The following is a 15,478-nucleotide window of genomic DNA, read 5'->3' as shown; positions in this document are numbered from 1 at the left end:
GCGCCCTCTGATGTTGGATTCAGTTTTCAGGGCACGACATCTGTTAATTTTCAAACACAAAAGTCATCTGTGGGTAGTCTTAGCTTAATAAATAAAATCTTAAGATATTAATGTGATCGATCTTTTAGTTTTTGTTTTGTTTTGTTTTGGGCTTTTTTGTTTTGCTAGGAAGTCTAGCACCAAATTTGAAGCACACTTCTAAGAACTGTGTAGAATTTTATGGCCTTAAGTTTTTGAGTGAATTAATAAGTGAAATGAAGTGATATCATTATTAACTTCCAGAGAAGAGAAAGTGCCAGTGGCTATACATTAAGAAAACTTGTTTTTTATGACCGTTCACTTTTGCTTAGTTATATTTGGACACTTATGGAGTCTTTTAGACATAAATATGCATAAGGCATAAACCATGCCTTTGAGAAGCTCTCAGTCCTATGGGGGGAGGTATGGCCAAGGGACTGTCACCTGGGAGGTGCCAGTATTGCCATAATGGAGAGTGCTTTGAGCGTGTATAATGCCAACCGTGGCAGTAATGAGATCATTTAATATGCTACTAAATTTAAATCAGAAGTTCATCTAAAATATTTGGCAAATATATTTCTCTTATGATATGACCATCGCCCTGGTGTTCACTATTTTGCATTTTCTGTTTTAGAGACGCCCAAGCAGATGGCCTGCGATGAAGTTTCGAAGAGGGTCTGGCCATCCTGCCTATGCTGAAGTTGAACCAGTTGGAGAGAAAGAAGGTTTTATTGTATCAGAGCAGTGCTAAAATTTCTAGGACAGAACAGCACCAGTGCTGGCTTACAGGTGTTAAGACTAAAAATTTGCCTATACCTTTAAGACACACACACACACACACACATACACACACACACACATACACACACACACACGTGCGCACACACACACACACACGCACAGGAGCCCTAAGCTGCTGTAGTCAGAAGGAGATGAGATTTCTGGACAAGCCCAGCCCAGGAAGGGTTAAAAAAATAAAAACCCTAAAACTTATAGAGGATGCCCGTTACCACTGAACATAGACTTCCCTAGTGGAATGACCTCTATAGTTCACTCAGCACGTCTCCTGTGGACTTCTCAGAAATATGACAAGATTACAATGCTGTTGGCTTAAGGTGCAGGGTTGCAAAGGGATCAAGACAAAAAATAATAAAGCTTTAGTTCACGAGGGATCTACACCTTGGTTCAAATATTCTTCTCTGGTAACTGTGTTCCACAGCCTGAACCCATTCACTCAAAAGAGCAATGATGAATATTTCAGTTTGCTGAGAAAAGGAGCTGATGCAGGAGCAAAAACAAACACAAAATAAGAGGTTTTTCTGTCTTTTCACCAGACATGTGGCTAAAGGGTTTTGTTTTTCTGGTCTAGACCCACCTGTTCCAACAAGTTCATCACTTTACAGGATGAATCTTTTACCTGTCCTGGAGGTTCCGACTCCGCCTCCCTCTTCCTTGTTCTGGTTGCCCACTCTATGAGCAGTGACAGAATCGCAGCCTTTTAGCTGAGTGTGAGGAAGGAGGGAGAGGCAAAGGAGGCTTCTGGTTCCCCTGCCTCAGAGTTAAACATCTGATTTGTTTTAAGAAGTATCGCCTCCACCGCCCACTGTGAAGTCCTATGAAGCCACAGTTGCTCTTGGCTGAAGGAAACAAAAGGAAACAATCCGAAGAGTTCCTTAATTGTTTTTGAAACAAAAATGTTAAGGGATTCTAAACACATGGGGTTTTGGTTTTCGCTTTTTACTTTTTGCCGTTTCAGTCCGAAAGGCCCATTTCATTGTCGATTCCAATCTAAGAAGGCATTCAAGGCAGCACATCCCTGGCGATAAAAAGAAGCAAAGAACCCTGCTGAATCATACAGTAGTTTTCTTTAAAGCACATAGTGGTTACATAAATATATATATAAATATATTTTTGTTTATAACTAACACAAGGCAGGCTCTTGTGACTCAGTGCATTTTGTCATCACGACAAAACAAATGCGAGATGCATTACTGCATACTTCCATAGAGTTGTAAAATAATCCTTAATATTAGAATATTTTTATGTCACTTAGCGGAAGTGGTTCAATTAGTTGCGGTGCCGATCATTTTCCTGCCTATTTGATCCGCTCTCCCACTCATATCAACCCCTTCCCTCCCTGGTGAAATAAAGCAGATACAAAAAGCTCCTTAGATGGATCTGTCATTTGCCCCATAATCACAGGCCAGATTTTGAAACCTCCCCATGAATGAAGACAGGAAAGTCATCCCTGGAGGAGGAAAGTGGTTAATATATATACTGAGCTCCTAAAGTTTAAATTCAGGTACTGTGTGTACAATTTCATCAACATCTCGACCCATGAAACTTACGTCTTGTGCCAAGAAGCTATTGGTTTCTGTAGGGTACCGTGTCCAACATTTGCAGATTCAAGTATCAAGAAGCAGAGATGTCTCGTAAGCAGCACTTTACTACCCACTTAGCATCTATACACGTGTCTACATCGAATGACATCAGTCCACTAACAGAGTATCCTATTTTATCATCACAATTGTCTGATGTAAACTCATGCCATTTTCCATCAAGTATATTTTGCTTTACATTTTTAAGTACCTGATGAGGGTGATAATTTTTTCCTAACCTGCTTAGATAATAATTGCAAAAAAATTGGCAAGCAAGGTGATTGAAGGTTGTGATGACAATCTCTCTGCTATAGCTACGTTCAGTTTATAGGAAATAACCCAACTTATTTCTTGTGGAGTAGGTTTGGTCAGTTAGCAATAACCAAATGACTTGCCAATGTAACTGGTGCAACGGGTACTCTACAAAGACATAAGGAACACATAGACGATTCCTTCTAGGATAAGATGATGCTTCTTTCACTGGCTTTTGTGTTAGGTGTGGCTTCCAATAGGGGATGATTGACAGTTATATAAGTCGTGCATATATATATATATATATATCCAACCCCTTTTGCAATTCTTTGAAGTAGTAATGTTATCTTTATTCCTTTCGAAGCTCATCTTCCATTTTCAATTCAAAAACATCGACAATTCTGTAAAATAACGTAAAACTCTGAATTGTTCAATGAACTAGAGCACCCAGTAATAGGGAAAACTTTTCAGAAGTAAAAAGGCTGCTGAAGTGTGGAAAAACTTCCCAACCAAACCCAAAGTTAAAGGTGTTAAGACGTTTCTGTTGTTTATGAATCTTTTAGTGGTAAGGAGAAAGGCTGGCTGAATCCCTTTTTTTCATGAAACTTTCATTCTACTCTGTATCTCTGGTTTGTTCTTTGTGCCCATTTACTGCAAAGGAAGAGCAGACATACACAAAGTTTCTGGAAAGTCAGAATGAACTCTGATGCTTTGGACTTTACATATACTATGTATTAGAAAGGGTGCATCTGTACATTACTTAATATATTATGAACATAGTAGAGAGAGAATAAAAATAATTTTACAAATTAAGAATAGCAAAGGAACACATACAATGTTCTGGAGAAATATATAAATGGTGCTACAGAGGAAGTTAGTTATTTCATCTTAATTATTTGTAAAAACATTTAGTGAACAGGTAAAGGTACTAAAAGTCAAGAAAAATATCTTAAGCCAACACTTGACCACAGTGTTGGTTTGTTTATGACAGGTTTGGACTTCAAGATATACTAACAACTAGAAAACTAAAGATAAATAATAAAGTACAATTTATCCCCCATTATTATTTTCATTTGAGATACCTAGGGCAGTTGCTCATCTCTCTCACAGGGAGCTTCTAGAATGTGCTGTCCAATATTATACCCATTCGCCAAGTGTAGCGCTTTAAATTAATTAAAATTCAATAAAAATAAAAATTCAGTTCTTCAGTCACACTAGCCCTATTTCAAGCACCCAGTAGTTACGTGTGGTTCGTGGCTACCATATTGGACAACACAGAACACTCCTGTCATTGCAGAAAATTCTACTAACACTGCTGTAGAGGTCTTTCCTTTTAACACCCTCCCCTTGAAGAAAAGGAGGAGGAGAAGAAATAGATTTGACAGTTCCTGGGCCTACCTAAGTGTTTTTGCTCGCAGAGAGGCAGCGTAGAGTAATGAAAAGAATCCCAGCTGACACAGCTTTGAGTCTCCACTATGTTATCTTGGGAAAATCACTTTAACCGCCATGAGTCTCAATTTGCAAGTTTGGAAAATAAAAATATTTTTGTCCTGTCTTCCTTGCAAGATTATTATTATGTAGATTGACTAAATGTATAGACTTTTAAAACTTAATGTCAACAGAACCCATATAAAGCACATCTGTTAGTCCAGTACCAGCACAGATTTGTATTCCAAGGGAAAAAAGTCCATCAATCCTAAAAGCATTCAAAGACAATCAAATCAATACAGTTCTTGAGAAAATGCCAAAGGAGAATCCGCTCAAACCACACAGAACTGCTTAAATTCTTTTTTTCCCATATTAATATTTTCTCTTAATATTTCCTCTGCATGACATCAGCCTCAACTATCCCTCCTCTCCCACAACAAAGTCCCTGTGTGCATCCTTCCTCTGGCTCAGCTCTTCATTGTACAGAGCCACTGAGCCTCTCTAGTTCCTTCTGATTTCCCAGTTTACTCTTCACAACAAAGGGAATCTCAGGAACTGACCAGCAGGCTTCTCTTTAGAAGAAAGTACCTCAAACAAATAATTTCAAATATGTGTTTTATCCCTGTAACACAAATGTAAGGGGCTGTCACATTAAAATATAAAAATATGTGGAACTTAATTTTAAATGTAAAAATTTGCAAATGCACACTATATGAAAGGAATAAAATAAATTTAAATGTTGCTAATATGTAGATAATATATATTCTCAGATTAGTATGATTTATTAGTTTTGGCAAAAAATTCTTATGTTCTTTCCTCATTCTGAGGGAGTATAAATTTGGTAATGCCCTTAGTGTCTATAGCCCAGGGCAAAAAAAAAAGTTTTGCTGGAACCCATGCCTTGGTGGAAGACACTTCCATGATAAGAAATTAATATTTAAGTAAGACTAACTGAAAAATAGATGCTATGGTTAAGGCTTCTTCCTCCTATGAAATGTTATTTTGCTTTGTATTTCTTCCAGCATTTTTTAGATATTTTATTATGATGTGTTTTATTAATTCCCAAAGATTGCTCTTGTTTTTACTTTCCCAGCCTCCAGCTTTTAGCATCCGCATCTATATGCCAGAATCACTGGAGGTCATCTAATCCGACCTCTTCATTTACAGATCAGAAAAATTGAGGCCCAGAGAGATATAGTAATTTTCCCAGCGTCAGAACTGGGTCTTGAACTTAAAACTCCTGACTGGTTGTTTTTGTTCCAGTTCCCTTTGCCTACACCCCTTCATCAGCATTTAAGGCCAACCAAGCAGCTTAGATGGCACACTCTACCTAAAAGCAAATTTTATTTGCTATACTGACTCTCTGTTCTGTCTTATATAGAGAACATTGGACCAATATTCCTCCATCATGTGGCTGTCTTAAGAATGGTACCATTTTATAACAACCAGTAATTTCAAGTTCTGGCTATTTCAGAGTCTTTATTTGGTTTTGCATGTCCCTTTCTTTCACTCCTCCCTGTGGCCACCTAAGTTAGCAATACTATCTTGTGCCATATAAAATTGTACTGCCTTTGTTTCATTTCTTCCCAGATGTACCTGAAAACTAATAATCTTCATAGCAGGTTTTCTTACTAAATTATCATAATTCATTTGAACCTAAGAAGCTTTTTTGAGCAAATATTATGAGGTCTGTGGCATGATATATTATATACTCCTATTTCCTTGTGTTTGTAGAGCACTTTACATTTTACAGAGCACTTTGATTCATTTCTTTATTTGTTCATTCATTCAACCAGCCAATTCACTTAAATATTTGTTGAGCACCTACCAGAACCAAGTTCCTGTGCTAGATCTTGTGATATACAGTGATAAATACAAACAATAAGAGATCAGGCATGTCCACTGATAATTGTAATATGGTGAAATCCTCAAACACAACTTTGCAAATTGATAGGATCCCTATTACTCTATCCAATTTCCAGTTCCAATTTCTATTCTACTTAGATAGGGAACTCTCAAGTATTGGCCTGAGGAACGTTTCTGAAATATGATACATCACTGCCCATCTCTGCTGTTTGCTCTGTTTCAAAGGATGTGTTAATTTCATTTATAAGAGAAACAGTTACTCAACCAAAATTGTCCCAGACCCAGGAGGACTTTCTAGGTCACTTAAATTCTTCCTGATCAGGTGTTATAACAGTTCACTATCTTACTCTAATATTTCTGTTGTGGCTTTGTGAATTATCAGCATCATCGTTTCAAGGTCTTCCAGAAGCACCAGTAGATCAAAGAAACATTTGCACTTTAGGTGTGTGTGGTTGTTTGTCATTCATTAGACTGTCTCAGGTTTTCTCAACCTCAGCACTGTTGACATTTTGGGCCCCCTAATCCTCGATGGGTGATGGGCTGGTGGGAGTGGTCCCTTGCATTGTAGGGCGTTTGGCAGCTTACAGGCTTCTGTTGACTACATGCCAGTAGCTCACATACACACACACACCCCAGCTGTGAAAACGAAAGATGTCTCCAGACATTGCCAAATGTCCTCTGGGGTGAGATTGGGAAAACTACTGAACTATCTAATGAATAAAATATATCAGGAGGAAAAAAGAAACGTTTCTCTTTCTCTTGTCACTTAATCTTCATTATAGATAGGTTTTTTTATTAATAATAAGACAGCATCAGAAACTCTTTGAATTAGAAGGGACTATAAAAGTCACTAGTTCAACCACAACCCAACATCATCTTTATCTATTTCTCCATCTCTCAGTTTTACAAATGTATTGAGAAATCAGAAGATTGGTTATCTCTGGAACTTAGGAATTTACTTTCTCATGGCGAGAGATAAGGCTGTTTGGTGTTTTTACTTTGCCCTGAAATAGCTGCTGCAATGATTTTTGCTTCAGTTGGGGACTTGGTGTCATACAACTTCAGTTTCTCAGAGACTTGGAGGAGTTTTCTTTTGGTTATTTCACATGTCTACAGATCTTGCTCCAACATCCTGCTTTCAAAATGTGCATAGAAGTTGATGTTTGGTACATCTAATTTTAAGTATATCTGCATGAGCTTTCTATTTCTTTTTTTTCTTGAGTTTTCTATCTCTGATATTGATTTTTTATTGCCCCTCTCTGGGAAAAAAATTTGACTGTCCCAAGTAATCAAAACTTGGAAATGTCCAAATGTCTAAATATGTCAAGCCAAAGTTCCTGCTGATTTAATGTGCCTTATTTCAGCTTTCCTGTAATTTCCTATAAATAACCCTGTGTTTGTACTTGTGTCTGTGCTGCACCAATTGGAAAACTTGGTGAAGTTATAAAAGACAACCCCTTAAGAGTAACTTAGAAATAACAACAAACCCCCAACTGGAATATAGGTCTCCCTCTACTCCTTTGCTAAAAGACCAACCCAGACTTTGGAAACATTCTTAATTATTTGCTACAAGTTGCTAATATGCACACAGGACTAAAAGCCTTGATTAGGAAGTCCAAGGCTATAAAATATTGACAAGCACATCCAGAGTGACCTCTCCCAAGACCATCACAGAAATCAGAAAACTCCAACCGAGGAGATCCTCAAGTGTGTATGTGAATTCCTTCTCTACCACTGTCATACCAGACACTACGGTAACACTTAAGGCTTTGATTAAGTTGATCTTCCAATTTCAACTTAAATTGCAATGTATCTGCCTAATTAATGCCTGGCATACCTTTTAAACCATCCAATTATTGCAAAGCAGTAAGATGATAATTGTTCAAGTAAAATAGCCTAAATTCTTGAATCGATTCTCCATACAGAGTTATGGAGCTCATCATCATTGGCTTTTCAGTGTTAATTCTTGTTAATTTCCAGATACTGTCCACACTGAAAGAGTCTATGTTCTTTAAATTCAGAATAAAAAGCTGGAAAAAAATTAATGCAAATCATATGCTGGTGCTCATCTTTTTCTAATTTCTACGATTTATTAACATTTGAGAATTACTTTAATAAAAAAAGCCTCTCCTAATGGAATAAAGTAAAACAATTTTGCCTTGGCAGAAAGAGAGTGATATGTTCATTTTGATTCCAGTTGAAAAACCTCAGTGACTTCTCTCATTACCACTGGAGTATTGATTTTTTTTTAAAAAATAGTCTGGCTCTTCCCTAGCATTACAAATATATATATATATATTCATGACCAAAATATCACTTACTAATCATGCAGCTGTAAACCTTTTGTGCCTATCAAATAGATACATAGCATGAAACTAATTTTAGACGTTTGTTATGTGGGAAGAGGTATAGGAGTGGGTGGATGGGAATGATTCATGGGAAAAGTAAAGATCAAAATATGCTATCAAGCAGAATTTTCAACTTCTTCAGAGCAATGTGCAAATAAATATTCAATGAAGACCACCTCAAATTTAAGTGGTCCAGACATTGAGACACTGGGGCACAGATCCTGTAAGTTATGCTAAGAAACATATGACATCCAGAAGGTAAAGTTGCCCTCATTTAAGCTAAAACTCAGCCATCATCCACCTGTACCTCTTCTAGGGCTCCAATCCTAAAATCATTAAGGCTTTCGCTCTAGGGAATTGGGTTACTTATGTGCAAGTAATGACCAAAAAGAGACTTTTTGCTTATCCCCCTCTGACTTACAAGGCATGACCATGTTCTTTGAATCCCTTATACCAGAGACCATGAGACAGCCAACCACACACAGGGAATAAAATACAATAAAAAATATAAATAATTTTCCTGAGGAAAAGATAAGAAAGAGTACTGTAATCTGTAGACCCGGAGCTGGATCTCTGTGAAGTTTAACCATCTTGGGACCCAGACTCCATCCTATTGTCTAGACTTTGTGGTCATGCCTAAGCAACCATTTTAAAGCTAGTTTGAACAAAAATACACTCGAGTGTTATAGTTTTAGCAGGGAAATAAAAACTCATATGAAATGTCTTCCACCAGGCTACTCTGAAAATACCATCAAGTGAAATCAGAGCTTCCCTTGCTGAAAAATGTTAAAATCATTTTCGGGAAATGAATTAAGTTTCTTTAGACACAAACACTTTGTGTTTATTAGAACTAAATCTCAGGGCCCTAGCTGAGAAAGGGGAAGTCTTTTCATTGGTTGGTCAAAACAAATCTCTCATTTGCCTCATTTGAGGCATTTGGACAGTGCCTGGGAAGTACATTATTTTCAGGGGGAAAAAGAAATAGCCTTTTTTTTGCATGCCAGCTGGGATCATGGGAACTTCCAGTGCCAGGAATTTACTACTGTTTCTGGTAATTCTGCCTGTAGTCAATTGAAACGTTGAAGGGTGAAAGGAGGAGAAGTCGGGCACCCGGAGGGCTGTCTGTGTCTCAGGCCAGTTGGACCAACGCAGAGAATATTTGTAAATGCATTTCGAAGTGGATATAATTGTAGCCTTTGTCAGAATCACAAAGCTCTCTGTGGAGCTGCTGAAAGAGAACACTGGGGGGAAAATCCGACCCTCTACACCCAGTCACCCCAAACAAAAGGGAAGACGGTGGGTGAGCCCGTCACATTGCGAGTTTGTTTCTGTTTTCCACAGCCCTGGACTTCAAATCAAGGACACGTCTGCCAGGTGAAGGTTAATTTTGCTGAGGTTTTCCAAAACTTCATTTAATACTTGGAAAACTGAGCATTTTGAATTTACTCCAGTCCTCCGGGCATCATTCCTGTTTCCTTTGCCATGTCAGTGAGACATCGGAGACCACATTTTTTCATGGTAAAATAATGTTCGCACACTTCATGATGACCTCATGCTTGACATACCTGAACCTGCAAATGTAAAAACGATTGTATCTGAATTTGCACTGATGGTGTCTGATAGCAGAAGACCTTTACTGGAATCCTCTGTTTAAGTTCAAAAATTCAGATGCTACATACTTCTGCAAGCTTCTTGATTATTTTCACTGTAAGATTAATTATCTAAGTTTGAATGTATTTCCTTACAGTCTATTAATTTGCCATCTATCTTTTACTTGGGGATCCTTATGATTGCAATAATTCATTAAAGTTCTCCTCACACAGCTTCTTAAACCAAGTTTTTCTGCATTTCTTCTGCTTACAGTATGTGGGGAATCTTGTTTTGTTTTGTTTTTTTTCCTAGTAATAATTTTGTAAGAAAGCCAGGGTATCGACTGCCATGGTGACACAATTCATCTTTTAAGGTCTGGAAGCTGGTGGTGACCAAATGCTATGTGTGTTCTCTCTGTCAATTGCAATTTTCAGAATTAAATCATGTTTTCTTTCACTTTCAGTTGGAGTTAACACGTCTGGGATTTTTAGAAGGGGGAGAAGGGAGCAATTTGTGTAATACTGCTGTCATATTTGACTACATATTAAAAACAATAAATGATCATTTTGTTTTAATTTCTTAAACATGTTTACCCGTGTCTTTCGATGTACTTTTGTTTCCTTTCCACCATTAGCTTTTGAAACATTTTACCTGTTGTGGAAGGAAATCTACCTGCAGTGTCCAGAGCCGCAGGCTAATGACAGGGGAGAAAATCCTTTTGTTTCTAAATGTGCCCAAGTGTGGGACCGATACCAACTAGAGTGAACTATAGAAAACGGAGGACCTGGAATGTCACAGCAACTAGGTGGAGACTTGGTCTCCACTCACAGCCCACAAAGCCCAAATGTTGTGTCCTTCTGAACCAGACAGGTGGGATCTGAGCTGCCAGTGTAAATCCTCACACCGGAATAAGTCAAGGGGCTGCAGTTCGGTTCCTGCCTCTGTCACTAGTCTTGGTTCGCAAACCTCCGTGACTTTCCAAATGAGTTGCTGAAGGTTCTCTCTTATTCCATCCCCTTTTCCCAAACTGGAAAGGATTGTATGTCTTTCTCAGCTAATTTAAGTAGAATGTCTGAAGTGAGATGCTTTGAAGTCCGAATATTCTTTCCCTGTTTCTTGATCCACCACTCTCAGGCTATCCTTTTAGCAACTCCAAGTGCCCACAGGCCTGAACCCCGGAACCAGGAAGCAAGTGCCAGAAGGTGCAGGGAATTCCAGCCAGTGGCGCTGGTTGAGCAATTGCTCTGTGCAATTCAAGAGTGATTTTTTAAATCTTACCTCTGTATGGATCTTTTGGACTGTGCTGATTAAACTTTGATATCACGGAGTAAATTCAGAACTGCGATTTTAAATGGTGTAAATTGTTTTATGATGCCCAAAGGGAAAAGTTATTAATGCAAATCATGCAACTTTCCCTAACAGTACAAAAACATTAAGGCCAGTGCTTTTAATGTGTACCATTTCTTTAATAATGCAGTGGAAATGTTAAGGAAAAAAAGCTAATGACAATCATAAAACTTTTAAATTAGCTGTAGATCTAGCTCCTATAAATTCAGGTCTTCTCCTCACAGGTCCTCTATTCCAAACCACTATTTTCAGAATCAGAGCCTTCTGACATGGAGTTAGGAATTTTTTTCCCCCTCAGTTTATTTTAACTAACATTCATTGAATGTCTATCCTGTGCTATGCAGTGTGCTTGACTCCAGGGCTACACAAACAAAAAAGATAAAGTCCTTGTTTTCAATTAGCCTATAGTATAGTAAGGGAGACAAACGTTTAAACAAATATGGCAGGTCAAGGATGATAGGCCTGAGGACAGAAATATTTACACAGTACAGTGAAGTTACAGAGGAGGAGCGAGTCAGTTCTGTATGGAAAGGGTCAGGACAGGCTTCACGGAGCAAGGGATATTTGAACATGATCTTGGCAGGTGAGTAGGCCTTCAGCAGGGGACAACACAGGCAGCCCAAGGTTGGGGTGCTATGAGCCAATGGACCGGCCTGGGTAGAGGAGCAAGGAGAGGAAGCCCTTGATGACACACACAGGCCTTCAGGGTATGACTTCAAAGCAGTAGATGCACTTGAAAGTTTTGCAGTAGAGAGGCCATGGAAACCACCCCGCTTTAGAAAGATGACCCAGTAGGCGAAGCAATGGATGAACTGCAGGGGAGACATAGCTGGACACCATTCTGGAGGCAACTACTCATGTCTGGCTACTGCTCCATTCCTCCTTAGTTCTCAGATCGTGGCCTCCATTTAGTCAGTCCTCTACTAATAAAATCCAATGTTAAGGAATTTGTTGTCTGGACCCGTGCCAAGGTCCTAGCTGAGGTGAGACCCTTTGACCCCTTTTCTCTGCCGGGGAGGTTCTTTTTCTGCTTGGATTCGCACAGCCGATAACAAAACTGATGCTGAGACTGGAACCGCACAAGCTTTATTCAATGGCCAAAGAGTGGAGAAGCTGGAACTTAGTTCACAAACCGACTTCTCAACCTGACTAGGGCTGAGACACCATATGTATAAGAGGGTCAAAGTAAAAGGGAAGGAATTGAGTAAAGAGAGGGAGGAATGAATATTCATGACTTATCCAAGAACAGGGGTGTAGCTGGGACTGGGAACCAAGGCAACACTCCATTTCAGGAGTCATAAATCTCTCAGAATGGGGAGAGGATAAGACCCACTTAGATGATGGAGAGAAAATGAGACTTGCAGAAAGAATGGGCTCTTCCGGTTGTTGTCATAGCAACCATCGACTGTCATGGCACAGGTGAGCGAGTCATTTAACATGCTAATATATTACAGTGAGCGTAGAATGAGTCTCAAGGTCTACTGGAGGTCAGGTTCACGAAGCCAACTGGCCTTGTGACTGGTACTCGCAAATGTAGAAGCATGGAAACCAACAACAGTTTTGTGATACTCCTTAGGCCTCCCATCTACATACAGGTGGCTAGATTTCACACGTGCACCCTGCTCCCCCGAATCTAGGCAGAGCAGATGCGAGTGCAGAAATAGAGCAAGGAGAGAACTGCTGACAGGACACTACTGCCTCAGCTGACACTGCTTTCCCTGATCCAGGCGGTGAGCACAGTAAGAAATGTCATCTACATCTCTGCTTCTCCACGTCTAAATGTAGGGCGTTTATAGTTTTTGGAAATTTCAAAAATGTGTCAAAGAGAGAAGACCAATGAGAGTCCCATCGCGTTCACAACTCGAGGCCATGTGGGAACCCCAGCCTCCACCTAGTGAAGGGCCTATTATTTTCTGTGCGTTGTTATCATTTTAAAGACACAGTGAAATGCACTTGGCCTCCCAGAGTAAATGCACTTCACAAATGCCAACACCTCCTGATAAATGTTAATTGACCCCTTTAAAATGTGCATTCCTCTTATTCGCTGCAATAAACTTTACTCAGGGTTTTGAACTTCTCCCAGATATTCTCCTGACATTTTTTTTCTGTGAACTTTACAGACATTTGGGGGTTGCAGGGTAACACTGGGCTATTTTTCTCCCCAGACTTCTTTGTACAATTGCAATTTAGATTTCCTCCCAAAAGGATTCACTGTGGCATGAGCCTTGATAGAGTGTGAAGCAAATTTCTCCTGCTGCAGTTTGGCTGTAAGCCTGGAGGATGGGACGCATAAAGTATTCTAAATGCCATAGAACCTTGCATCTTATTTTGTTCTAGAATGCTTTAACTCTTCATCAGGATGCCTTGAAATGAGATCCTGAATAAGCAAAAAACGCATGGCCGAAAAGAGACATGCGACTTGCAAAAAATGAAGCATCCCTTTTGTAAAACGGTGTCGTTTCAAATTTACTTAGATGTCATTTTACTGAGGAAATGTATGTTGTTTGAAGAAGACCAGATCTCAGTGGGTTAAATGGTAGTAAAGCAAACAAGAAAGGAGCACGTGTTTAGAGACAAAAGTGAAAATGAGGGCATCAATATGACAGGAGACTCCCCAGTGGCAAGGATGGCAGATGGGAAGTGTGTGGGGAGGAGGGGGGGCCATGTGGATTTTCTATTGTTTTACTTTATGCCCTGATATGAAGCTTTATTGAGGCACCGGGGTGGGAGTTCATTGACTTCAGACAGATTGCCGCAGTCATTTTGATTTCCTTGACAGAAAATGACAACTGATAACTGACCTGGCAGTCACAGCGCTGAGACATTGAAAACATCAGTTCCTGCTAAAACAGGAAGGAAGGTCCACTGGTGATTGCTTTTTGCCCTTCTGATAAATGTCAGACCAGGATCCCCCTATGATCAAGGGCTCACGGATGGGCATCTGCTCTCAAGTTTACACATGTCAGTTTCCTGAGCTCATTTTTCTCTCTCTGCCAATAATATGGGCTATCAGGCCATCTGATACCTATGCACGTAGCAATCAAGGGGACAAACTCTGTGACATTGCCCAGCTGACCTCTCAAAGCCCAGATTTCTTCATCTATAAAACGACGCTTCAGATAGTACCTCCTTCCTAGGATTATTGTGACAAATAAATAAGCTAAAATATTTAGCTTTATGTTATATTCATAACGCCCAATAAAAGTTATGCTATCACGTTGCCTATGAAAGATGTGTTGATTTGGGCACAAAAATGTTTTCTTAGTCCTTAAGATAAATTTAAGGCAAAGAAGCAGAGAGGGGCAATTAACTGCAAGAGCAGATTGGAAAATAAGCAGCTCAAACTGGAAACTGCATGGGAGGAAAGCTGCTTCCCTTAGAGTCTTACTTCATTCTCTCTGCAAGTCTCATTTTTCTCTCTACCATCTACACTGATCTTAGCCTCTCCCCATTCTGACAGATTTATCAGAGCGAAAAAGAGGGAGCTTTAAACCTTAGTGATGAAAAATTTAAAAATTAACTTTAAAAAATTTTTAAATAATTTAATTAAATAAAAGATTAAACACAACAATAACACTATATGTTACTAACGTTTGGTTTTATAATTTAAAGAGATCCCTGCTCTTTTTTGACTTTATTCATTTGTTCATGATTTCACAGAAAAATCAAGTAAGGCTTCTGAGTGTTATTTTAATTCAGTTCGCCCACACAAAGACCACCACTGCTCAGGAAGCAACTCAAAGCAGAGGTCTCCGTAATGGGACAGTAGGCTCACCCGGGTCCAGCAAACAAAACACATTCATCAGCAGATCCCCCAACTCAAGAACTGGATTTTCATTTGCTATGTATTTTATTTTGAGAATTCATTCAATGAATGTTTGCTGATCATCTTCCAAAGCCAAGTACTGTTTTATGTGCCCGAAATTCAATGAATTATTTATTTCACAAATACTTATATACTGTTTTTCTTATGCCAGGCACTGATCTAAACACTTGACAGATATTAAATTATTGAATTCTCTTACTGCCCCTCTTAGCAGCTGCTCTTTCTATCTCCATGTGCCATAGACTGAATGTTTTCATCCCCGCCAAGATTCGCAGGTTGAAACCTAATCCCCAGTGGGATGGTATTAAGAGGTGGGGGCTTTTGGAAGGGATTAGGTTGGAGGGTGGAGCCCTCATGAGTGGGATTAGTGCCCTTATGAAAGAGACTCCAGAAAGCTCACCCCTCCCACCACGTGAGGTCACAAT

The 15,478-nt window shown here is 39.3% G+C and overlaps 1 protein-coding gene across 3 annotated transcripts in view; it reads left to right on the top strand.

The window, feature by feature from the left end:
- The window catches only part of PLXDC2 (plexin domain containing 2), a 414,916-nt gene extending 404,452 nt beyond the window's left edge, over nucleotides 1–10,464 (top strand). For all 3 annotated transcript variants that reach the window (XM_036842292.1, XM_036842291.1, XM_036842293.1), the window contains exon 15: nucleotides 653–10,464. In XM_036842292.1, coding sequence (XP_036698187.1) covers nucleotides 653–769 — 117 coding nt within the window. In that variant the 3' untranslated portion in view covers nucleotides 770–10,464. The remainder of the gene's footprint in view (nucleotides 1–652) is intronic.
- The last annotated feature ends 5,014 nt before the right edge of the window (nucleotides 10,465–15,478 follow it).

Source organism: Balaenoptera musculus, chromosome 2 (genome assembly GCF_009873245.2).
Source record: "Balaenoptera musculus isolate JJ_BM4_2016_0621 chromosome 2, mBalMus1.pri.v3, whole genome shotgun sequence".
NCBI classification, from domain to species: Eukaryota; Metazoa; Chordata; class Mammalia; order Artiodactyla; family Balaenopteridae; genus Balaenoptera; species Balaenoptera musculus.
The sequence above is the reverse complement of the archived record's forward strand: the minus strand, read 5'-3'. Positions and strand labels throughout refer to the sequence as shown.